Genomic DNA, 25,460 nt, shown 5'->3' on the forward strand with positions numbered 1-25,460 from the left:
GTAGCAGTATGATTCAGGAAACCACCTCCACCTTTCCTATGTTGAAATGATTATCTTTGTGAAACTGACAATCCGACATTTCCGCCCACTTCACAGCGTGATTGGCCGCCTGTGCGGAGGTGGGAAAGCAGACACGGTTTGAACTTCTCTGTCAAGCTCTCTTTTGTGCTTTGTTATACAACTATTTCTGTGTGAACGACCAAGTGTAACACAAACCACAAAACTAAATGTTTTCTTGCTCCCAGATTTTAGAGGTCAAGTTTGCAGGAAGATGACCGTCTTTTCTTTTTGTCCTCCCTTTCTGTCTCTTGCAGTGAAGAACAAGATTTTGTACCGGACCAGCGCCTGTATCAAGATGCAAAAGACAGTCCGGATGTGGCTGTGCAGGAAGAAGCACAAGCCTCGGTGGGTGTCCTCCATATTTCTACTCCTTTACTCCAGCTCTTCCTCACTTCTTCTCCTGCTCTCCTCATCTATCCTTGCTACCTTTACTTTCCATTCACTGCTCTGTTTCCCTTCCTCCCAACTTTTTAGTGCAGGAAGGCCGACGCCACATTTTTCTTAAATTTATCGGCAGTTTGAGTTTTCATTACGTGAAGTGCCGAGTGTTGTTTCTGAACCACTGACTATAACTGAGAGGTTTTTCCATCCACCTTCATCAGGGTCACGTTGGGGTTGGAGCCGGTCCCAGCTGACTCAGGGCGAGAGGCAGGGTACGCCCTGAACAAGTCGCCAGTTCATCACAGGGCACATAGAGACAAACGAGCATCCACACTCACATTGACACCTACAGATTTAGAGTGACCAGTTAACCTGCATGTCTTTGGACTGTGGGTGGTACTTGGAGAGAACCCACACAGAACCAGCCGAGGTTTGAACCTTCTTCCACAAGACAGTGCTAACCACTGCGCCACCGTGCCACCCGGAGGTTTTGGTTGGAATCGTGTAATTGGCTTAGTGGACAATCCTCCCCAGAGACGCTGAAAATGTCAGTCAAAGTCTCTGGATCCACCCGACTAAGAACATCTAACAAAGTCTGGAGGACAGTTTTCTGGTAATTGGATCATTTAGGGCAGAACCAGAACACGAGTACCGGACTAGCAGGGACCATCATCCAGTCAGTGGTTGGATATTGAGTCGACCTCGTCGCATCCCCCTCCTTCCTTTCTCCTTCTATCCATCCTTTCCTGACCTCTCTTCTCCTGCTCGGTTTCTCTCCTCCTCAACTCTCTCTCTGTCTTTCTTTCATCCTTCCTTCCTCGTCCTCATCTTTTTAATTATCTCACACTTTCACAGCTCAGCCTGACACACACACACACACACACACACACCTGGCGACACGTTCAGCTCTGCTTATTACCTCCGATATTCGGCGATAAATAACGGCGCCCCGGGGGGAGAGCCAGGTGGGAGGAGAGAACAGAGTGTGCAGGTGAAGAAGGGCTTTTGTTCTCTGCGGGGGTTTTTATTCTGAACTGGCAACCTGCTGCTCCGTGCTAACAGGCTGTGTGATTGTGTTTGGGTGCGCTGCTAATGAGGCGGAGTGTGTGATTACCCGGGGTGGGTGGAGTGTTAATGACTCGGGCGGAGTTTGGGAAGGTTTTTGAAGTTTAGATGAACATTTGGGACGAAGTTGAAATGAAATGACTTTTATTTCACCAAGCTCTCAGCAATGACTCAAAGTCCGTCCCAGATTTACTCTTGTCCGATGTCGGCGTCCTCTTCACTCTCTTCTCCTCTGCCATTGTGTCCATAAAAGCTGCTGACTGCTGGGCCTGTAAACCTCCTCTTCTTCTTCTTCATCGAGGTGGTTTAAAACACCTGTGGTACAAACACCAACACTCCCCCGGTGCTCTGACCTAACAGACTGAGCTAACATGAGGCTAACACAGCTTACGACGACTACAGACTGACTAACATGAGCTAACAGGCAGGCTAACAGACTGAGCAACATGAGCTAACAGCAGCTAACAGACTGAGCTAACATGAGCTATACAGGCAGCTAAACAACTGAGCTAACATGAGCTAACATAGCACTAAAACTGAGCTAACATGAGCTAACAGCAGCTAACAGACTGAGTTAACATGAGCTAACAGTAGCTAACAGACTGAGCTAACATGAGCTAACAGCAGCTAACAGACTGAGCTAACATGAGCTAACAGCAGCTAACAGACTGAGCTAACATGAGCTAACAGGCTAACAAACTGAGCTAACATGAGCTAACGCAGCAACAACTGAGCTAACAGTAGCTAACAGTAAGGCTAACAGACTGAGCTAACAGCAGCTAACAAACTGAGCTAACATGAGCTAACAGGAGCTAACAGACTAAGCTAACATCAGCTAACACTAACATGCTACCACAACAGCAGGCTAACAGAACTGAGCTAACAATGAGCTAACAAGCTGAGAGCTAACATGAGCTAACAGCAGCTAACGACTGAGCAACAATAGCTAACAGCAGCTAACAGACTGAGGCTAAATGAGCTAACAGCAGCTAAAGACTGAGCTAACATGAGCTAACAGAGCTAACAGACGGAGCTAACAGGTCGGCTAACAAACTGCCTAACATGAGCTAACAGCAGCATAACAAACTGAGCTAACAGCAGCTAACAGACTGAGAGCTAACATGAGCTAACAGCAGCTAATGACTGAGCTGCTAACATGAGCTAACAGCAGCTAACAGACTGAGCTAACATGAGCTAACAGCAGCTACAACAGACTGAGCTAACAGGACGCTAACAGAGCTAACAGACTGAGCTAACTGAGCTAACAGCAGCTAACAGATGAGCTACACATGACTAACAGCAGCTACAGCTGTCAGCAGTTTACTTCACTGTCCATCATAAACTCTGTAAAATCACAGAGAGTGAGGCGGAGCAGCCGGAGGACATCAGAGGGAAAACCAGAAAACATTTCCTCCTTAAAATAGATCCAGTTTCACACAGAATCATGAAATAGTTGCTGCTGTGTGACTTAGTGCCGTAAAGCGTTACGTACTTCTCCCGACCCGGAGCCCAAAGTTACATAGAGTGAGAACAGACGTACGAATGACAGAGACACCGTTCAGCTGATCACAGGTCAGTGTGGGTCAACAGGAGGTCACAGACGTTAAATAACCTGCTACTGAATCCAACATCTGATCTTTATGAGTGACATTAAAATCCAACTCAACATGATCTGCACCGTCTCATCAAATAAAAAATTCTGGACGGCTCATCATTTATGCACATTTGCAGTAAAAGTCAGTCTGACATATTCACATCTTGGGAAAGTTTGAGATCATGACGAGAATTCAGAATTATCTCCTGCTCATCGTTTATTACTGAGATTAAAGGGGCACGTCGCCATCTTTGCACATCAAGGTCAGCTTGGTCATCCTGTAGAGCAGCACACAGGAAATATGTGGAAAATAATTTTATAATGTCTTCTTTGGCTGTGAGGGACGACGTCTTTATGAAGTCTGATGATATCGTGATGATGTCGTCAGGGTTATCTGGTCGTGGGCTTTGAGACGGCACATTTAATAACCTGCCTCAGGGTTGAAGACATGGGTGTTTAGCAGGTAGAGTCTGAACTGGACCCTCATTTTTCTGATACACATCGTGACATGACTCATATTTGAAGCATTTCTCTGGATTTGATGAGCATGAAACTCTCCTGGTTGAATCATTGGTGCAAAATATTAGAAAATATGATCCTCTGCAAGAAATATCCAATCACCAAGCTCAGAATACGTTGCCACGTTTGTCGCTGAAGGCGGCTGAAATCAACAAAACTACATCTTGAATTAATCACCTTGTATTTCTAACTATCGTGTGTGTTTGTGTGGTTTAGCATCGACGGGTTAGTCAAGGTTCGAAACCTGAAGAAGAGGATGGGCCGCTTCAACGAGGTGGTGGCCGGGCTTAAGGAGGGCAAGCAGGAAATGAGCAAGCAGATCCAGGATCTGGACACCGCCATCGACTCCCTGATGGTCAAAATAAAGGTGGGTGAGATGAAGCGTTTAAAAAAGACTCCCAGCTCCTGAGTGAAAAGCTCTTTGTCTTGCTGTCTTCTCTGACTGAAGAGTTTTGTTAGGAGAATCCAACGTTTTGACAAAAGTGCCACCTCCTCTCAGTAAATGATGGACAGCATGAAATTAGACCACCTTCTGGTGCAGTTTGACAGGTGGCGCCTCGAGTCTTCGCTTTGATGGAACGAGAACAGATCGGCTCCGGAGGATTTCTTAAAATACCAGTTTGTGATGTCGTTCCAGTATACATCTGTTCATGCGGGTAGCGTACGATTCAAAGATGGATCATCGAGACTCTTTCTTGACTTCTCATTACCATAAAGATATTTGCTGTTTCTTTCCCATGAATGTCATGAATCTTTAATAACCTGCAGTAGATTTGATCTGATTTTTATAACTTAGTGTTGATACCTTCTTTATCTCTTATTTTTACCTAAGTTGGATCATGGGGATTTGTTTGACATGATCCTTTAGATCAGGAATATTTCGAATATTTTAGTAATCGAGTATTCTATCGAATATTCCATCGATTAATCGAGTAATCGGGTAAAATTATTACTGTAATTTTCAGACTATTGAGCGCACTTGAATAAAGAAGCCGCAGGTTTTCATGTTGTAACATGTTTACACAGAAAGACTGTACACGGAAGAGGCAGAGGGAATTCCTCGATTATTTTGTGTAATCAAGTTACTCGAGGAATCATTGCAGCCCTACTTTAGATTCACAATGAACTGTAAAGCTTTGACTCACCTCTATGAGCTTTATGCTCGGGTACTGTCGTCTGGGATAGCGATATTTAAGGAAATTCTTGGGTTGCTCCCGTCCTATCTGTTGACTACGGTCAAGAGATTTTCATATGTTGTCTGTACCAAATGTTCGTGCAGAGATTGGGACGATACTCTTCGGTACTTTACACTCTCAGACTGAAACATGCTACAGAAAGTTAGAGAACTCTGGAGACGAATCATTGTGGTATCGAGTCGATTCATGGGCCGTGCACTTTTTCTTCTGGGCTTGGTTTATCAGTCTGAGAGGACTGTTGCTCACACCAGACTGACTAACTAGCACCAAGGCTGAATACCTGGATCTTCCCATCAGTCAGTCCACTGAAGCCTCTTTTATTGAGAGGTCAAACATCTTCAGGGATCTACAACCAAGTCCAGTTGCCCCAGATTTAACCCTTCTTGAAGAAAGACGACCTGGACGATTGAGAACATCCACAGACTTTCTTCTTCTTCGTTCGTAGCTTGTGCTGCCGCCTCTTTGCCAGGACTCGCTTTTTAATCTCAATAGGAGCTTTCCTGGTTGAATAAAGGTTGAAGTCTTTGAGGTGTGAGTGTGACAGGTGCAGCGCTGCAGTAAATGTTGGAATTAGGACTAAATCTGGTCGAGGGACTCGTGCGGTGACACGTTGCTGTCACGTCAGATCACACCCTGCAGCTTTGTTGTAGAGTAACTGACAGTCGGAGAGTGAAAAGGAGGTTGCACTGACGGCAGATGCTTATGAATATTCATCCAGCACGAGACAGCAACACGTTTTCCTCCTCTGGTTTACACTGCTGCCCTCTGTGTTGGTGTGACCCCAGATCGGGCTGTGTTGACATACAGTGACAGTAAACCATGAGGTTCCTGATGCTGTCAGAGGATTTCAGCTGTGCAGAGATGTTCTATCTGCAGCTCTGACATCTCCATAGTCACAGCGAGGTGCATCCTCAAAGATACTGTGACTGCAGAGGCTGACAGCTTCACTCTGAAGAAGTATGCACAGGAAATAAACTTGCTGGAAAAGACTGATGAGTGATGACTGCCTGACGGTGCAAAGTCTGGATGGTTGGAAGTTGTTTGCAAGACACAGTTCATGTCTAAAAGTTTGGGATACCTGAACGTTGTTGGTCAACAGGAGCTGACTCATCTCCTCTAGGTATTAATGTACCTACATGATGGAGGTTTAACAGCTCTCTCTACTTGTTAGATGTTGTTTGTTTTTGTATCTAAGTGACGGGGGACAACACTTTTTGAAATGAGTCCAGTTTTGCAGCAGCAGTGACTGGCTGCAGTGTCGTCCCTCTGAAAGCGTTTGGTACAGATGTGAAGTGAAGGATCTGTGTCTTGGTAGGTTGCTCTGTGGTCTCTTTGGTGTTCTGAATTCTTTGAAGGATGATGGGAGATCATCGTGAATTACATCAGATTACCGAAAACGAGAGAGTCAATTAGTTTGAATTACCCACAAATCTGCAGCCAAAACATTAAAATATTCAGAATTGGCCTTGACTAAAGAGAGACTGAAAATAAATGAGACTGATGCAAACTGGGAGAAAGAGATGGAGACTGTCCATCTGCCAAATGAAATACCAGCATGAATAATGACAGGCAGAAATATTAAGAGTCTGTCTTATTCAAGACGTCCACGGAGGTCGATGTGGTTTTCTGATTTAAGAAGATGTTTTTCCAACCACCTGAAACTTTTTAGTCTCCAGAAATATTTTTCAAGGAGCTAAAAAGTTTAAGAAAGTACTTGAACTCTGAATGGAGGCTTCTTTAGGTAGGAGGATAATGTCCCTGGACTTTAATTCAGACCCTCCTCACAAAGGTTTTCGCTCTGTGCAGAAAGTTCTATGCTGGAGAAAAGCAGCACAAAATGTAAATCCACCTCATACAAAGAGAAATGACAGAAAAGAGCCTGAACTCGACAGAACTTGTTGAGTTTGTTTGAGTTTTCTGTTGAGTTCACGGTCTCGTAAAACCCTGGAACTGATGAGGTCTCTGAGTCTTCAAGGATCCTTGATTCTTGCAAACTGAAAAACTTAATCAGAGTCTTAACCAGGCGTTATAGGAAAACTGTGAAGACACGTTGCTTCACCTATTAGACAACAGGAAGGAGAAACAAAGGCCTCCCAGCAGATTCACAGCAATCCTCATGATTTAAAATAAAAGAAACTTCCTCATTAACTTTCATTTTGTGTCTGCCAGAGCACCGTCATGACCCGGATCGACATCGACCACGCGTACCAGGCTTTGGTGACCCGGTCGGAGCAGCTGCTGACCGCCATGCAGAACAAGAAGAAGGAGGAGGAGGAGCGCGAGCGGCTGAGACGCATCCAGGAGGAGATGGAGAGGGAGAAGAAGAGGAGGGAGGAGGAGGAGAAACGCCGCAAACAGGAGGAGGAGGACAGGCGACTGTAAGTAGGCGGAGGTTCAGGATGGAGGATTTTAAACTGTCGGCCTCTTAACTCGCGTTTTGTTTCACTGCAGACAAAATTTGAGAGGCACTCGTCAAAGTGGGCGAGCGACAAAAAGCAACTTTTTAGTAAAAAATGCTGCGGTGGACATTTAAACTGCAAGTCGGGATTTACATAATGAAGCTGCTACAGGATTTATTTTACAGAAGCTATGAAGTGTTATCAGCCTTTTACATTGTGTGTGTCTTTACAGCTGTGGATTAAGCTTCATACACACCTCGCTAAAAAACAGAAAGGCTTCTTTCTTCGACAGCAACACAAACTGAACATGAAGAGACAGATTATTACAGGACTGTTTAATCATAACAGAAGAAGGTCTAGACCGTACTCTTTATCATATTATTGACAGAGACCCAACAGTTCACACCATGAGCGAGCACTTGGCGATGGTTGCCGTGTCCATTTGGGTTTCGAGGGAGACAAAGACGCACAGAGGCTCATTTCATTTGTTGCTGAACCTTCACTTTTCTCTGAGGTTGAAACATTAATGTTCATGCATGAAGGTGTACAGTCTGCTTCAGTGTCTGTTCTCACCTTGACGTGTCCCCCGTCTGTTTCCTAAATGACACCATGTGAGCGCTCGCTCAGCTTCTTGAATCCATCACGCTCTGCACACGCTTACGCGGAAAATGTCATTTCCTGTCCTGATGGTGGCAGGCGGATTCTTCACTCACGCCCGACCCCGACGATCCTCCGCTCCTTCAGCGGCATGGAAAGTCTTTTAGGAGGACTGATGGAGGCCATTGTGTTCGTCACAAACCACTACCCGCTAATATAAGACATTAGAGACGACAGCCCAAATTTTATGGCCCACTCTCCTTCCCTTTACTCTCCTCCTCCGGCAAGTTATGAACTCCCAAGATGCAGCTGAAGGTCGCAGCCTGAAGGTGGTGAAAGCCGGAGCGTGTTGAGGACCTTGATAAAGTCAGTGACCCTGTAACGTCGTGTGTTTTATAGGATTTCCCATTCCGTCATTGATCCAGCGCGAGTTTAATCAAACATTATTTATAAGGACGTGATAACGGCCGGCTGTCGATGCAAACGTCTCCCCGCTGACTCCTCCTGACGCTCGATGATCAGCTGATGTTTCAATCAGTGAAGCTGCAGGAAAACCAGCGAGGACGAGCGGTCAGGAGGACAAAGAGCAAACAGAAACAATTAGTTAACGAGGTATTTAGTTCATTAGTTGATTGATTGCTGATAATTCGTCTGTCAAGCCTCTTTTGACTCATTGATGCTCTCGTCATTAAACAAGCTCTGATAAACATCCAACAGCCGACAGACGAAAATATTCAAACGAATTCTTCAGATCCGATCAGATGATCGTGCTTAATAATTATGATTAAATGTTCAGCGTGGATTCAGCTTAATGACGCCGCACGCTCTCTCCTGATTTACATCGTCTGTGTTTCTGCTCCAACATGAAGAAATAATCAACGATCCGTCTTTTAATAAACCAGCCCCAAAAAACCCCAACAACGAAGTCCAAAGGGTGAACAGAAGTGGTAATAATGTGAAAATAAGTCACTCATTTTAAATGCATAAGGTGGCAGAAAAGCTGATGTAAGGCGGCTATAATTGAAACGTACATTCAGTCGCATGAATTAAACATTTATTTAGTGTTCAGATAAAGTGTGTTTATAGAAAACTGCTGAGTGGTGCACAGAGAAGAAGAAGAAGAAGAAGAAGAAGAAGAAGAAGAAGAAGAAGAAGAAGAAGAAGAAGGCTGATGTCAGCAGCTGTTAAGAGAAACCAGAAATCCTCTCACTGTTTTTAATGTGTTCTCCATCTGTTCCTCTCTCTCTCTCTCTGTCATGTTTCCTTCATCTTTCCTTATTGTCCTCTCCATGTTTCCTCCATCAGGAAAGCAGAGATGGAGGTGAAGAGGAAGCAGGAAGAGGAGGAGAGGAAGAGGAGGGAGGAGGAGGAGAGGAGGATCCAGGTGGGTTGTTGCAGATCTTTGTTTGTTTCCACCCGACGGCTGTTTGCTCAGGATGGAGAATAAAAAGTGTCAGATTTATTAGAGGATCAGAAATCTGTTTGTTTGTCGACAACAGCGCAGAAACATTTTATTCAGACTGTCATAACATGCAGCTCTTATGAGCCACCTGGGATTAACAATGTGGAACAGGTTCGCTCTCCGTGCACGGCGAGCAGAGACGCTGAAGAAAACCAATCACAGCGCCATCTTCTGCATGCTAATTAGGTAGAGTTGTGGCCAGGAAAACATTATCTCCATTAAAAACCCTGAAAGAAAAACCTGGAGAGAGCGATGCTCCTTCTCTGCTTCACAAAGAAAAACCTGTTCGAGCTTCATTCAGTTTATCTTTGGTGGAAGAGGCCGGGCTCTCTGGACGGACAGAAGTGACGTCCTCAGATCAGACCTCTCCTCTCTGGATGTCTCAAATTATTTGTTTAGTTTGTTGATGAATTAATCAGCGCTTAGTACGTCTGTCTCATCTACTGTTCAGTAAATATTCGGTTTAAGAGTTAAAGGAGTGTGAAAGACTTTTATTTCATAAATCTGATGAAATCAGCGGCGCCGTCATGACTCGACACAATCTGTCGTCCGTCTTTATGACAGGACGAAGACTGACAGGATGGAAGGATCATTTATCTCCTTCATAAGAAGTTTTTTTGGGCTCGTCACAGTAAATAACTTTAATCAGACGTCGTGGTCTTCCCGTCCTCACAGATTTGTCTCTGCAGCTCGACTTCTCTCTGTCCCACGTCAAGCTGTTGAGGCCACACTTCATCTCGTCCATCACGCTCCCTCTCTGCCTCGGTGTGTCTCGTTTGTAGGTTTATTAAATCAAACACACTTCTGGTTTGATAGTTTCTCTGTCTGGACTCTGGTAGATTTTTAAGAGACGCCATCAGCTCAGAGTCGTTGGGCTTCTCGGCACGTCCACTCTCTAAATATTCATGAGTCGCTCTGCAGACTGTAACAGGGAGGCTTTCATTGCTCTCTTCATCCACATGTTCATGCTCTGATCCTGAATCTCACAGGAAGCTTTTAGAAGTGACGCTTCGTGTCGTTAAATGATCGCCGGTGTAAAATTCAAAGACGTGGTTGTGCAGCTCAATCAGCCGGTCCATCGCGGTTAGCAACTGTCTCTGATGATCTCGTGATGGTCGTACTGTCAGACTGTGGATGAACATGTGGGGAGCAGATAAATGTCAGAAAGAAGTGTTTTATTTTGAAAACCTCCTGTAATGAAGCGAACACCTTCAGCTCGTCGTGCCCTTCCTGAGTCGGTCAAGGAGCCGCTTGACTTGTGAAAGCAGTTTCATGAAGAAAGGTGGAAACAGGAGCATTAATCATCCAGGTTAACCCCGCCCGTCTTTAATGAGCAGGACAGAGGAGATGAAGTTATCCCCCCCGGCTGCAGCACCTCATCTGCTGCTTGGAGGAGGGTTGAAGGGCGTCTGTGTGTTCATGCCGGAGCATCGATTTGAAGTTTTCTGCCTCCATGAATACCAAGAAGTCAGCCAGGACTGTTTGTGTGTGTGTGCATGTGCAGAGGAGTTCATCTGCAGCTGATGATTTTCATTATTGATCCATCTGTTCACTGTATTTCACGTTAATCGAGGAAATGTGAGGAAATGGAGAAAAATTCAGATTGAATGTTTAAAATCAAAGTCTCGACATCTTCGCTCGTCGCATGGTAACCATGGATACAGCAAAGATATGAATATCGACTCTTGTTAAGTGCGGAGCGTCAGTCGCCAACCACTGACTGTTATTGTAACGTTAGCTGTTAAATTTAGGATAAATTGAGTCGTGGTCTGTAGCTCCGTCGTTTGGACAGTTGGACAGTTCAGGGAAAGTCACAAACCTCCAGGATCTCTCATCGTGCGGTCAGTGTTACTGCACGTCACGTACAACAAAGTTCAAGACGATTCAAATCAATCGTACCCACTGACCGCCTCCTGCCTGGAAATGAGTCATGTCAGAAGATGGAGCCCGGCACAGTTTGGCAGAGACACAGAGAGTTTCCCGTCCAGCCTCTGGAAACATCTCGGGGCCAGCAGGAGTTGGATCGCTGGCGGTGTTGGACAGTCGGTCCAGACTTCCTGTGGAGCTGCAGCAGTTTCCTCCTGATCTGATGTTTGACAGAAAATCTTTGAAGAACTTAAATCTGAAAAGGTTTTTTTATTATTTAAAAATAATTCTTGTTGGTGTAACGCAGCCACAAGACAACAACGCCTGTAACTCAGGACGAACTTTGATGCTTCCAATGATCTTCCTGACAAACTGAACTTTACTTTCTATAATCGGTTATAAATCTAATTTAAATAGATTTATTAGTGACTACAGCTCCCATGAATAAACTACAAGAACAGCAGTGAACTTTTAAAATTATAGCGAGTTGTTTTTGTCCATATCTATAACGTCACATTCATGAACTCACATTTAGCCTGCAAACATCGAGGGCTTACGGGAAATGCTGTTTGAAACCTGAATATTAAAGATCTACCGTCCTGATCCAAACACGTGAAATGAGCCAAATGCAGCCGGTGAACGACTTTAATCACTCAGGTTTCATCAACATCTCGTCGTGTTGCAGCAGCGCGACCGTCCGATCGATCGTAGAGTGAGACAAAATGAAACTCATTTTGGATTCCAGCTGCAGAGATCTGCATGAAGCTGACATCTGCATTTGTGACTCTCAGTCCTGACAGAGCTGTAAAACACGTGAAAATGAAAGTTTGAGCTCAGGTTTTTCATTTGAATGCAGCACGAGGCTCCAGCCGTGCCGTCGTGGGTCTGGCAGATATTTTACACCTGCAGATGGTCGACAACTCCGAGGAGTCGAAAACTGAATTGGCAGTTAGCTCGCTCCTAAACGTCGACACATAAACATATGTTAACAGCCGCGCAGATGCTCTCGCCGGGCGGCGGATTGAACTTGCAGAGATTTAAAATGGCTTTACGTGATGTGTGTTCAGGTGGAGATGGAGCTGCAGCTGCTGGCGGAGCGGGAGGAGGAAGCTGCTCGGCAGGCCGTCCTGGAGCAGGAGAGGAGGGACCGGGAGCTGGCGCTGAGGATCGCTCAGAGCGAGTCCGAGCTCATCCCGGAGGAGGTGCAGAACGACTCGGGCCTGCGCAGGTAACTCGCCCTGAACGTCACTTTGTCTTCAGGCCTTCATGAAGCAGGTAGGAGTGAGGAGGAAGATCCAGAACTTTCTCCTCAAGCTCAACGAGGTCTGGGGGACTCTCAAGGACAAAAGAGGTTCTAGCAGTGAGAAGAAGAAGAGAGCAGAGAGAAACATGATGTATTCTGCCAACACCGCAAACAGAACCTGGTACCAACCCTCAGAAGTTCAGAAAGGTTATGAAAGCTGAGATGAATCAGAAAAAAGACAGGACAAGAATGAACTGATTGTTAATTAGTCAGATTTTTATGAATAATTTATAATTTTGCATCACAGTCCGTCAGCAGCCAGATTTCCTGCCTCACGTTGACATTTCGTGGACGAGATGTTTCTGTTCTTGCAGATTTTCTAAGAGTCGGTTTGATGAAACGTCAAACTGGACCGGACCTCGGTCTCTGCTCGGTCAGTGTGTAACCATCTCTCTCTTCTGTTTTCTTCCTCCCAGTAACGGCTCTTCAGTTCCATCGTCCCCAGAGAGAGCAGCGTAAGACCCGGAGACTTAACCCTTTAATTTACCCCCCCTCAATCCTCCCCGACCTTTCGAACCATAACCGCCCCCTGCATGCTGTAACAATCTGCCAGCCGAGCACAGACCTCCCCCCTTTTCCTCTAACAGCGATGATTGCAACTAACATTGGCACCAGTTCAGTAGAAATCAAAGCACTTCTATTGGCACCGGTTTGAATCGTGATTGTCATCCACCAGAAACGTGATCGGGGCTCGGATTTATCAAACTGCTGACAGAAATGTTTGTGATTATCAAGAAAAAACAAAAAAGTCTGATGTCTCTCAGCAGTTTGATGAATTCGTGCCGTGTCCTTTGATCAGAGTTTGGACGGAGAATCAGGAATCAGCTCCCGTCCTCTTGATTGGTTTGTTACATTGTTGAGTGCTGCCTCGCTTATAACGCTATAATCCTCTTTTCACAGCCCTGCTGGAACCACAAAACTCAAGAGCTTGACCATGTAGGTTTCCTCTCAGTACTAATACACCTTCACGACACTGTGTGATGCTCGATCTGTTTTTTAAGGTATATTTAGACGCTGTAGCCTGCGGTGATTTCGAGAGGTTGAACCGGTTCAGTAAAGCACTTTAAAACTCCGTTTGTGGCTTCAGGTTTCATGGCGGAGCGCCGGTTCGCCGGCCTCGGCCCGGCAGCCTCCCTCCCTCGCACTGCTCTCATGCAAAGTCGCTCTGAAAAGCTGAAATTGATGCTTCACGTCATGAGTCAGCTGTAGTAGCAGCCACATTAAACTATTAACAGGCTGGAGTGATGCGTCGTAACACTTTGTACACCGGGTGGTTCAAACCCGCCGTCCTCTTCTCTGAAAGGTTCAGTGCACATTACGAATATTACTGCGGTATTTTGAACTCGGAGTCGTGAGCATCACGGAGAAAACTATAAATCAAGTCCAGAGATATTCTACACTACGTGACATGTTGTTTGCTCTTCCTTTACGTCTCTGCATTGTTCCTCATGTTATTGATCTGCTGTGAGTATATCTGTGCAGGACTTAAAGCCAACACCATACTAACCTTTTCAAACTGGGACCATCGTGCTTTTTTTAGGGAAGAAATGGCGAAGGAAATGACTGAACTTCTGGCTCGGTGGGTAGAAATCATTCGTAACAACTCCGTCTGTCTTCACAATCAAGATCGACCTCTTTAATCGAAACAAGAATATGTGATGAGGAATCCTCTTGAGGCATCCAGATGATTTTGTTGATGGTTGATGATCAAGATCTAATTTGGTTAATTCCCTCTATCATTGAATATCTACTGTCGATTGTTTTCTTGTTCGTCTTTCTCGACCTGCAGCCCTGCTGACTGATGGTCTGGTCTTTGACTTGATTTTTACTCCACTCTCTCGCTCAAACGTTTTCAGAGTCTAAACACAAATATTAGCTCATACCTGTTCGTCGTTTTATTCTTTTAAAGAAACTTGAACGACTTCAAAATGCAGCAAAGATGATTTTTAGTCGCCACTTGTGACGTCGTTTTCTGAATGCAGTAAAAATAGAAGATTTTTAGTTTTTACTGTAACGTTGAAGTTAAACAGGAGATGTGCTACTTCAGAAGCTTGATTGATATTTCTTTGTTTCCGATCACTGAGTGCTGCAGTTCAGGTCCCATTTTCTGAAACCGTCTTCCTGCAATAGAAAACACAACGTTTGGATGTAAAGTCTGATGTTACATTTCAGAGTTTAAACACTCACATTCATACAGTTTTACAAATTCCCATGTGGAAGATACCGACCACCGACCGGTCGTCTTCAGCCTGTTGGCGTTCAGTGGAAGAAAGTTAAAGCTAAAGCCACAGCAGCGGTCTCGTGTAGATCTGGCGATCTGGTTGGTCGCCTGCCATTGGTTGACTGTTTTATTTGAGATTCTCCTCCTCTTCCAGTATCTCACCATCCTCATCGCTGCCAACATGAAGAAATTAGCAAGTTACTTGAACCTCGAACCTCGATGGACCCTTGCATGGTCGTGTCTTGGGGACTTGTATTCATGCTGAACCCTGGCATCAAAATGAGCTTGTTTAGGGTAGGATAACTTCAGCATGTTGGTTAGTGGCTTGAAGGTTGTTGTTTCATGTAGTGACATGGAAACATGGAAGGGGAGGAGAATGTCGTTTGTTCCCGCTGCTACAAGCTCAGAACAAACCTCCAACAGCCCCGGGCGTCAGAACACCTGCCGATAAAATCAGGATTGATAGAAAGTTACAACCCTGCGCGTGCAGCTGTTTTCTCATCCAGCTCTAGATTAAAGTAAAGTCCAACTCCAGGGAGATAAAGTGAAAATCATGTGAGGTCAGCTCCTGTTGCTCTGTGAGAACAAACGGTGATTTCTGACCTTTGACAGCAGGAACAAGCGAACGTGAGGACGCTTCCTCCTCAGTCGTTCCCTCGTCGTTCCTTCACATTCGTGCGAGCGTGAATGAGCGATGTCAGTTGAAGCGATGCCAGTTTCTGCTCCCGGGTCCTGAGTCCGTCTGTCTGAGGTTAATTGGCTCAGGCCGCCCTCACTATGCCACAATCACACAGGAAGTAGGAGCAGAAGGTGACAGCCGCTTAGCTCGCCGTGTGTTTCTGGGAAGTCGGTACAGGCCTCGTGGCTCGTTAGGCCGGCTCCCGCTAATCATAAAACGCAGAGCAAACCCAATAGGATTAGGAGAACCGGCATGGTCCCGCCTCCAACTTCCCGGTGTTCTAAAAAGGGCAAATCCCGGTCACGGATTAATCAGGCCTGTCAGCAGCCCGCCAACAGCATGGCGAGCTGGAGGCCAGCTGCTCACTCTGCACTGTCATTTATGATTCTACACAGCGAGCTGACTCCACGCCGTCGCACGGCAGGCGGCTGAGACAGCACGCTCTGACTGTAGCTCCACTGTAGGAAGCTTCCTCCGTCCTGTTAACCAACAAGTTCTGCTAACCCGACTCCGTCTGTCCTCGCTTTCACCTCAACGTCTGCAACCAACCCGCAGACTCGTGTTTGTTGTGTTGAACCTGTGATTCTTGTTTCTATGACGACTGCCCAGGTGGGTGGAGTTTAATAAAGATGATTCAGGTACTTCGACACAAAGGACTTTAGAGACGTGACGGTCCAGATGTTTGCCGTCTTGTTTTTAAAGAATATTCTTACATTTCTTTTGGCAATAACAACAATTAAATCAGAAAGTTAGCTGAGACTCAACGAGCTGCTCAAGCATTATTCAAATTAGAGATTTAACCTTGGACGTGAGCACTTCCTTTACGCACAGATTATTGTAGATATTTCAGCTGCGCTCCCTCCAGACGAAGCCTGTTCTGTTTTGTTCTCTGTTCTCAGACCTCGGCAATAACCTCGCTGAGAAATTACCGAACCTAAAGAAATGAACTTTTATATTAGTTCACCTTGGCCGGAGGGTTAGGGTTAAACTCCACCCATCTTCTTCCTCTTCTCTCGTTAACACAGTACCTAACTTCCTTACTACCTGAGGTGAACATCCCCCTGCCGGTTCCCCCACAGTCCACTGCTGTGGCTCTTTGTTGCTGACGTCCTTCGTCCTTCTTGTCTTGTTTCTTTGTGTATCAGAGGTCCACAGGTTCAGGCCTCCAAGGCTGCCGCCGGAGCCAAGAAGTACGAGCTGAGCAAGTGGAAGTACGCTGAGCTGCGGGACGCCATCAATACCTCATGCGGTGAGTTTACGTGTCATCGACATGTTGGCGGCCTGCAGGGTGTCGCTGGAATCCATGACAAAGCATCTCAAACTAAAAATCAGTTTGTTGTGAGTGTTCTTGGTCAGCAGAGGATGAGTCCTGATGTAAACTTTGCCTGGTCTGTATTTAATCATCTTACCTGCTGATAAACGGATGAACCACTCTGATTTGTTGGCACAAACTTTACATCTTCACTTCATCACCGTTCGTCGACCCTCGTTTAGTCAGAGATGTTTAGAGCTCACTCACTTTTTATTTTTGTAAACTCGTCCTCGGCTGTTATGACCTCTTCGCTCATGTGGGAGCGGATCGCTGGTCGAGCAGAACGGAGTACAACTCTTTAAAGCAGCTGTACGATGTAATCCGTTAGTCGATGTGAACAGACGGAGACATTGACATGAAATAAATGACGGGATAAGAAGGTGGAAGGTTCGAGCAGCTTCATCCTGATGGTGCAGCGCGTCCTCGTCCTCGTCCACGCAGTGGGAAGCGTGAAGGACGAGGCCGGCGAGCCCGACACCTGACGACGTGTGTGGAGAAGCGAAGCCTGCAGGGCGGCCGCACATAAACACAGGAAGGACTCGGTCAGCTGTTAACAGGCCGCTCGCCTCGCCTCGCCGCAGACAGAGCGAGGAGGAAGAGGCTGAATACTGATGTGGTCACGTCCGCCGCTCATGATTACCTGCAGACATTACAGACAGACGAGGGCTCGTGCTGTGTTCAGGTATCAGGTATCTGTTGATGATCGTTGTGTGAAGGTTGAACAGTTAATCACTTCATCGTTAACAAACATGCCAAAAGTATGTGGACACTCCCCGCCCGTGTGCTTTAGGTCTGACCTGTACGGTAGATCAAGATGTACTCACAAACAAACAGTGCAGTCCAAAAGTCTGAGACTTCACAAGTTAGTTGAAGGTTGAACAAAGAGCTTCTTGTGATGTCCCAGCATGCTCGGCTTTAATTGGTCTTTAATTGCCCTCCTAAATGTTCAGTGGGGTTGAGGAAAGTCTAGTCTAACGAGTGATTGAGTGTTTGAGTTTTTCCTGAACTCTCTGATGTTGCTCCTCCAGACATCGAGCTGCTGGCCGCCTGCAGAGAGGAGTTCCACCGCCGGCTCAAAGTTTACCACGCCTGGAAGTCAAAGAACAAGAAAAGAAACACGGACACGGAGCAGCGAGTGCCCAAATCCATCACCGACTACGGTACGAAACCACGACACGTTAAGCTCCTCTGTTGTTCCTGTGTTTCATGACCACGCTCGTGTTTGAAGATCCTGGAAATGAGTTGATATAAAATAGACGATGGTGAGTTTAAAGGAAAACTGAGACGAACTCTGTGAAGACAGAAATCTGCAGATGTTTTCATCAGCTCTGCGTTCGTGTAAATCTCATTTGTCTCATCGACGTCTGTCCTCTGATCGGACCTGCCGATAAACAGCAAAGAGTCATTTTACTGATTACGGTACAGCCGTTATTTACGACTTCATCAGCAGCAGCGTCGGGCAGGTGACTGAAGAAATGTAATCAATTACTAATTACATTTCTCATTGATTCTTATGATTAAAGGAGCTTTTAAGCATCCACACATCACATCCTGTGTTTAAGTAAAATAAAATAAATACGAGGCGACAGACGATGTTACGGAGAGATTCACGATGACCATCAGAGTACGTCCACTACAGACTCAGCATGACGGGAAAAGATCCCACAGAGACAGAGAGAGTTTTATTTAAAGAGTAACATCCTTTATGTTTCATCATCGTTTCATGTTGCAGTGATCGTGTGACTTCAGTGTCTGAAAACAGATCGACCAGTCGTCACAGTAAAACGGAAACTTTGAGCAAATTCACGTTTTCTGTAAAGTTTGTTTTTGTCTGATGTAGCTCACGCGTCAGTTTAACTTACTTCTCTCTTGGACCAAAAAAACTTTACAATTCAATATTCTCTTCTGCATAAATCTCTTCCAACCTGAGCCCTGCTCAAAAATGCCAAACGTTCAATCATTACGTTTAACCCTTTAAATGCCAGTTTGATTACTTGAACTCACACTGATTAAGAGTTCAACATGAAGGATGTTACTTTTTAAATACAGCTCTGTCTCTGTAGGATCATTTCCATGATGATTCTCAAAGTAACAATCTGTCATTGGACGTATGTTTCACGTAAAAAACGCGGTCCAGATTAAGATGTGTCATTTCATTGACAAACATCTGTGCTGAGAGGTTTGATGATGTTTTTCTTCAGTGCACACACACACACACACACACACACACACACACACACACACTGTTCACACGTCTGATGTGTGAATCTGAAGCTCGCTGTATTAACAAACCGCCCGCCGACCTTTGAATTCTCCTTAATGAAGATGAACCCTGCGGTGCGTTCAGGGTCCCCTCGTGTCGCTCACTCCATCTCTCAATCCTCCGTCGCCTCGTCTCCTTGTACCACACGGCGAGTTGTCATGACGACAGAGAGATTCAGCTCTCGCTCGGAGCATCTATTGTGTGTCCCGCTCTGACTGCTGATTGGACGGCGAGCCACACACACACACGCACACACACACACACTTTCATGTGTCGTCCTCCAGAGGAGAGTCCGTCCTCGCGGACACAAACAGTTATTATAGAAAATGATTCATTTAGTTTTTTTTATTAAATATACAAATTCTCTAAACGTCACGCAGCAGTCTGACTTTAACAACATCAGTGGACTTTAATTAGAGCCTGAAGCGATGCGTTCAGGGTCTGTAAGCTGTTATTACCTGAACAGCTCTCAGGACAAAGACATGTTTGTATCAGCTGTCGTTAATCTGTGACGTCTACCTGAAGGTGAAAGTTCAGATTAACTTCGCTGAGCTGAAGTCACCTTCACGTTTTCTGCAGCTCGTTTGTCCTCGTGTGTTAAACGATGGGAAACCGTCGTTCAGTTGATATGAATGGAGGTGAGACGTGTTTAAAACCATCAGCAGTGTGTGTCAGTCATTAAACTGTCTTCAACTTCAGTCAGTCGACTTGTTTGTTCACCTCTGACTCACTGCAGCTGTGAAATCATCCGTGAACAACACAAAGACCAAAGAGCTCAGAAAATATTCGTCTCTTCGTCCATCACCGTCATGACAGACGTTAAAATACAGCAGCTTGTTTTCCTCGTTCCTTATTTATCGTTGTAACCGGACAGAACCAGCTCAAGAACCGGAGCTCGTCTGTTCTTTAAAAGGTTCTCCTGATCCGAACTTCTCCAGTTTGGAGCCGCGATAACAACTCGTTCATTTTACACATGGGGTTGCAAAGGGGTGGAAAGTTTCCAGTAAATGTCCAGAAACCATGGGAAGTTAAGCTCGGGAATTTTGGGAATATTCCAAATCAGAAAACATGTGAACTATGCAAATTTATTTGAACTGTAAATTGTGGGTGTGTCTCATCCAAACATCGGCACGCTGTCTTCACGCTGTCGTCACTCTGTCGTCACTCTGTCGTCACGCTGTCGTCACGCTGTCGTCACGTTGTCGTCACTCTGTCGTCACTCTGTCGTCACGTTGTCGTCACGCTGTCGTCACGCTGTCGTCACTCTGTCGTCACGTTGTCGTCACGTTCTCCTCATGTTCTCCTTCATCGTGCTCGGCGTCGTTCTCGTGGCGTGTCGACAGTTTCATGTTGTCTCTCTGTCCTCATGTCTGTTGCATCACTTCCTGCAGTGTAACCTGGCATGTTTACTTTCAGGTCATACTCCTCCTGTGAAAACAGCATGTAAGTGTTCGTCAGTGTTTCACGCTCTCGCTCTCGCTGTACTAACCAGCTCTCCTCATTAACCCCTCGCTGCCCCCTCACACACACATACATGGCAGAGGTCTGCTCGTAGCTGGGGTCTGTTCCGCTCGGTGTGATGGAGAAGTTTCCTCCTCGCTGGTGCTGATGGAGGAGGAGGGTGGTGGTGGATGGGTTTCCATGGCAACCAGCTGCCTCTATTACTGAGCCGTGTGTGGAAGGTGATGATTTGAACGATTTCTCTCGCTCGCCACCGTTTTCTGAGACGCCTCGCAGACAGCCGAGAGTCTGATGATGATGAAGAGTCGAGGTAATTCCTCAGAGCTCTTCAGACTGCTGATACTGACGCTCCACCACAGAGACAGAGAGACAGAGACTGAAGGCTCTCAGGGAGGTTTGTCTGATAGCATCACGTTTACAGCAGCGTGACGGTGGAGGAGGGCGGTGGTGGTGGTGGTGGAGGGTGAAGGCCGCCGCTCACTCTGATTGGAGGAGAGATGTTGTAAAAAATGTCGAGCAGACGTTTCACTTCATTCAATCCTGACTTAATGAACGTCATCGATACAGAACAGCCCGTTCAAGACCGGAGACTGCAGAGACACCGAGGACGTACTGAAGGTCCACTGATGTGATGATGCTACAAGACGTATTTTTGACTCTGAACATCCCCAAATTAGAGACTCACTAAAACCTGGACGTAGTCTCCGTGACGTCCCCACAGACTGTCTAAAACCTGGACGTAGTCTCCGTGACGTCCCCACAGACTGTCTAAAACCTGGACGTAGTCTCCGTGACGTCCCCACAGACTGTCTAAAACCTGGACGTAGTCTCCGTGACGTCCCCACAGACTGTCTAAAACCTGGACGTAGTCTCCGTGACGTCCCCACAGACTGTCTAAAACCTGGACGTAGTCTCCGTGACGTCCCCGCAGACTGTCTAAAACCTGGACGTAGTCTCTGAGACATCCCCGTGGACTGTCTAAAACCTGGACGTAGTCTCTGTGACGTCCCCACAGACTGTCTAAAACCTGGACGTAGTCTCTGTGACGTCCCACAGACTGTCTAAAACCTGGACGTAGTCTCCGGACGTCCCTGCAGACTGTCTAAAACCTGGACGTAGTCTCCGTGACGTCCTGCAGACTGTCTTATCTTTGGTTTCAGGTTTAACAGACTTTGTTCTTGAAGTTGTCAGTGACACTCGTCCTTGTGTAGTGAACGCTCGAGTGTTTCCTGTTGCTGCCACAGTTTGGTAGCTGGTCACAGATTCACCTTTCTCTTTGAAGAGCCTTGAAACCTGAACGCAGCTCTCAACGAGAACTCTGACAAACCGTAATCAACAACCTGAGGAGTCCTGCAGGGCGTGAAGTTCAAGAGCTCCTCTGAAGAACATTTCTACATTTCAGCTGCTTTTTCTCAACAAACAGACCTGATTCATGAAGCTTTAGGATTTCTCTTTCTGTTGTTGGTGAAGTCGGCGTGTTTGTTGAAACAGGAGGACGCTGTTTAGGACTTTGCTGCGTAGAGAAGCTTCCTCTGTAGATTCGCCTCGTAGAAAGATGCAGATCATGTATGTTTGATGTTTCACCTGCAGAGCTGCTTCATAAACATCTGCCTCGCTTCATGTCCCGCTGATCTCTTCCCTCCTCTAACAGCAGGACTCGCTGACTGCGCCTTAAACATGGAGCCCGGGGGGGGTCGGTGTTAAAAAGCTGATCTGAGAACAGCAGAGCGCGGCTTAATGTTTACATGCAGTGAGTTCATGTTTAAAGGGGGAACCAGAATCTGGTATTTGAACCTGGATGTGCTGACGCGATTCTTTGTTCCATGTTTCTGTTTTTTATTTTGCATGAGTTCTGTCCTGTGCAGCCGCCCGCGCATTAACAACTTTACAATGAAACTTAAAAACACTTTACGTAGAGCCGGCCGGTATCAAGACTTCCTCTGCAGGCCGGTTCAGAACTTCACACAGATACATTTTTATTTAAGGCGTCGTCGTGTATTTCGACTCCGTGGGACAAAGAAATGAAGCCTAAATGATCTAAATTTAAAATAACATGTGGCTGATTGTTGGATTTATTATCGGGGTCAGGATGTGCAGAAACTCGTTTACGCTGTGAAGCCACCAAACGTCATTTTTAAGGATCCTTTTTATTGTCCGAATTCTTTTTGAAGTATTTATATGAATGAAGTCATTTGCTGATATTTTAAAGTCTTTAAAATGAAGTTTTCCAAAGTATTTTTCAAACTATTTTACATGCAGCACACTTTATTGTAGACTTTTATTGTGAAACTTCATTTCAGACTTGCAGGTTGAGGAAACATTTTGCTCGTGGGCACTTCATCAGAGCAGGTCTTTGGTCTCCACGGTAACTCGTTAATAAGTTAATACCCGGGTTGATAACAGGAAACAGGCTTTGGCCATCCTTCCCATTAACTGACCCCAGGCTGCATGTAAACATGGTCGCTGACTCCTGATTGGTTGCTCTCGTCTATAAAAGACGCCTAACTTTGTTCTTTTTTTTTTAAACGATCCAATCAACAGCCCAGCAGAACCCGGCCCCGCCCATACCGGCCCGGCAGTACGAGGTGGCGATGAACCGGCAGCAGCGCTACTTCCGCATCCCGTTCATCCGGCCGGGCGACCAGTACAAAGACCCGCAGGGCAAGAAGAAGGGCTGGTGGTACGCTCACTTCGACGGGCCGTGGATCGCCAGGCAGATGGAGCTGCATCCAGACAAACACCCCATCCTGCTGGTGGCGGGTCGGTATCCCTGACACAATCAGAGGCGTGATAGAGAATGAAACCTTCTGTTCATGTGTTTTTGGTGTCGGAGGAAGTTGTGATGAATAAATAAAAGGAGGCGAGGAGGGAGGAAAAGAACGAGGGAGGATTGAAGGGCAGAGAAGTGAAGCAAAACCGATGAGTCGAAACAAAAGAAAAGTGACAGATTCATCGTCGTCATGCAGTCAGGTCACAGGATGTGAGTTCAGCTCTCGTTCAAACATGATCGTATGTTACGTCGTCACTTTATATGCAGAGAAGACGCGTCCATGCAGAGAGATTTATAGCTCAGCCTCTGCTTCAGAACCATAAATAACTTTGATCATGAAGTGAAACCTCACAAGATGTTGCTGAAATTCAGATTTATTGTTTGAGTGAAAAATAACGAAAACACGAAACGTTACTTTAACCCTGAAACGTCTGTGTGGGCGCGTTTGATCGACGGCTGATACAGCACCGACGGATAAACACGAGTTTTTCCACCACGGATCAGAATTTATACGTGGAAGAACACACAGGCCATGAAGTGTAGAGTGTGTGTGTGTGTGTGTGTGTGTGTGTGTGTGTGTGTGTGAGAGACCCTCACCTCAGTCCTGTAAAATTAAAGCACCTGTCCAGGTGTTAAACAGTGTTTGTGCCACAACAAGCTCTGAAATCACAGATTGGACCAAAACACACGACACTAAAACAAAAAGTTTTGTTTACCCATCTGTCTCAGTGTGTGTGTGTGTGTGTGTGTGTGTGTGTGTGTGTGTGTGTGTGTGTGTGTGTGTGTGAGTCGTGTTGTTTTAAATCTGTGTGGTCGTCCATCAGTCGCAGCTCATTGTGCTGGAGTATTTGGTGTTCGGGCAGCAGCAGTGTGTGGGTGAGCACTCGGCTGCTGGAATGTGTTGTGGTTTTCCATCGTGTTGTTCAGACTCGCCGTCGCCGTCGAACGTGTTCCGGATGCAGAACAGTCGAAGTCTGCGGGGTCACTGCTGAGCATGTTTTGGTCTTGCAGGAAAGGACGACATGGAGATGTGCGAGCTGAGTCTGGAGGAGACGGGCCTGTCGAGGAAGCGCGGCGCCGAGATCCTCCCGCGGCAGTTCGAGGAGATCTGGGAGCGCTGCGGCGGCATCCAGTACCTCCGCAGCGCCATCGAGAGCCGACAGGCGCGACCCACCTACGCCACGGCGATGCTGCAGAGCATGTTCAAGTGACGCCGCCCGCCTCCTCCACCCACCTCCAATGGGGCGGCTTCTCACTGCAAACAAAGGGACAAACGCACCAGCTACCTAACACAGATGGCGTCTCGAGCGTACTGCACCGGGTTCTGACTGGCATTCAGCGATTTCTCTCAACTGTCCTTTTGTCTTCTTTCTTTTTTTTTTTGGTTCTCGCCGGCTTTCACCTCCTCGACTGTGGGGACGGGGGCAGGGAAGCTTCGCGGTGAACCCTATGCAGAAAAATCAAACTAAATTATCACATCCGGTTGTTTTCTAAGGAATCCTGTCCTCCGTAACATCTCCGCAAGTCTAACTCCGAGGCCTTAACACGACTGTAACAGGGTTTAATCGCCACAAGTAGACTTCTTTGTTCTGTTCAGAGCTGCCTCCCCCGACAAGATTAATTCCTCTGTAATTATGCATTCCTGATGATTACACTGAAGTCTCACTGGTGTGTCGCTTCCATCCTAACAGCTAGCTGGTGATCCCTCTTAAAACCTGCTGTTTACATTGTCTTCATGCGGCTCTGACACGAGCTGCATGAGTCCGATTATTCCTCGTGACTCATGATTAAGTCAAATATTTGCTAATACTTTGTTTTTTATTTCACCTTTTTGTCTCTCCAAGCGAATGTAACTCGAGAGCTCGTTGATTCGTTCACGTAGTGATTCCTCTTTCTGTGATTAAAGCTAACGAGAGCGGTACAGAGACCAGACACGGCTCCGGACGTCGACTCGTCGGGTTTTTTTTCTTGATTTCTTAGTTTGTTTTTGGCCTGAGCGGTAATTCAGCTCCGTGATTTAGTTTGTGTCTGTTTTATCAAAGCAAACGCAGAAAATGTGAAATAATAATTATGCAAAAGCTGAAGATGCAACTCGTGCTGTTTGAGAACAGATCAGCGCCGCAAACAAAGAAACATTCACGCCATCGTCAGTCGTCACATTTGAGGAAACTTCGTTTGCCAACACAGTGATTCCCAAGGCAGGTTCACGTTTCTCATCGCTGAAAAGATAATCGCTCTCTGATTCCAAAAAAAAAAAAAACATGTTTCAAAATGTGGGAGAAGCTTTCGACGCACTGGTACTCGCCGTGAAC

The 25,460-nt window shown here is 46.2% G+C and overlaps 1 protein-coding gene across 1 annotated transcript; it reads left to right on the forward strand.

The window, feature by feature from the left end:
- Window positions 1-256: 256 nt before the first annotated feature.
- On the forward strand, window positions 257-25,379 carry LOC113745352 (unconventional myosin-VI-like). The gene is made up of 13 exons (XM_027276887.1): window positions 257-405; window positions 3,836-3,986; window positions 6,985-7,193; window positions 9,117-9,195; window positions 12,207-12,367; window positions 12,859-12,897; window positions 13,343-13,378; window positions 13,983-14,021; window positions 16,488-16,591; window positions 17,683-17,814; window positions 20,334-20,360; window positions 22,920-23,138; window positions 24,160-25,379. The coding sequence occupies exons 1-13, from the start codon at window positions 272-274 to the stop codon at window positions 24,357-24,359; spliced, it is 1,530 nt and encodes a 509-aa protein (XP_027132688.1). The 5' UTR covers window positions 257-271; the 3' UTR covers window positions 24,360-25,379.
- The last annotated feature ends 81 nt before the right edge of the window (window positions 25,380-25,460 follow it).

The sequence above is a fragment of the Larimichthys crocea genome, unplaced genomic scaffold (genome assembly GCF_000972845.2).
Source record: "Larimichthys crocea isolate SSNF unplaced genomic scaffold, L_crocea_2.0 scaffold67376, whole genome shotgun sequence".
Classification (NCBI taxonomy): domain Eukaryota; kingdom Metazoa; phylum Chordata; class Actinopteri; family Sciaenidae; genus Larimichthys; species Larimichthys crocea.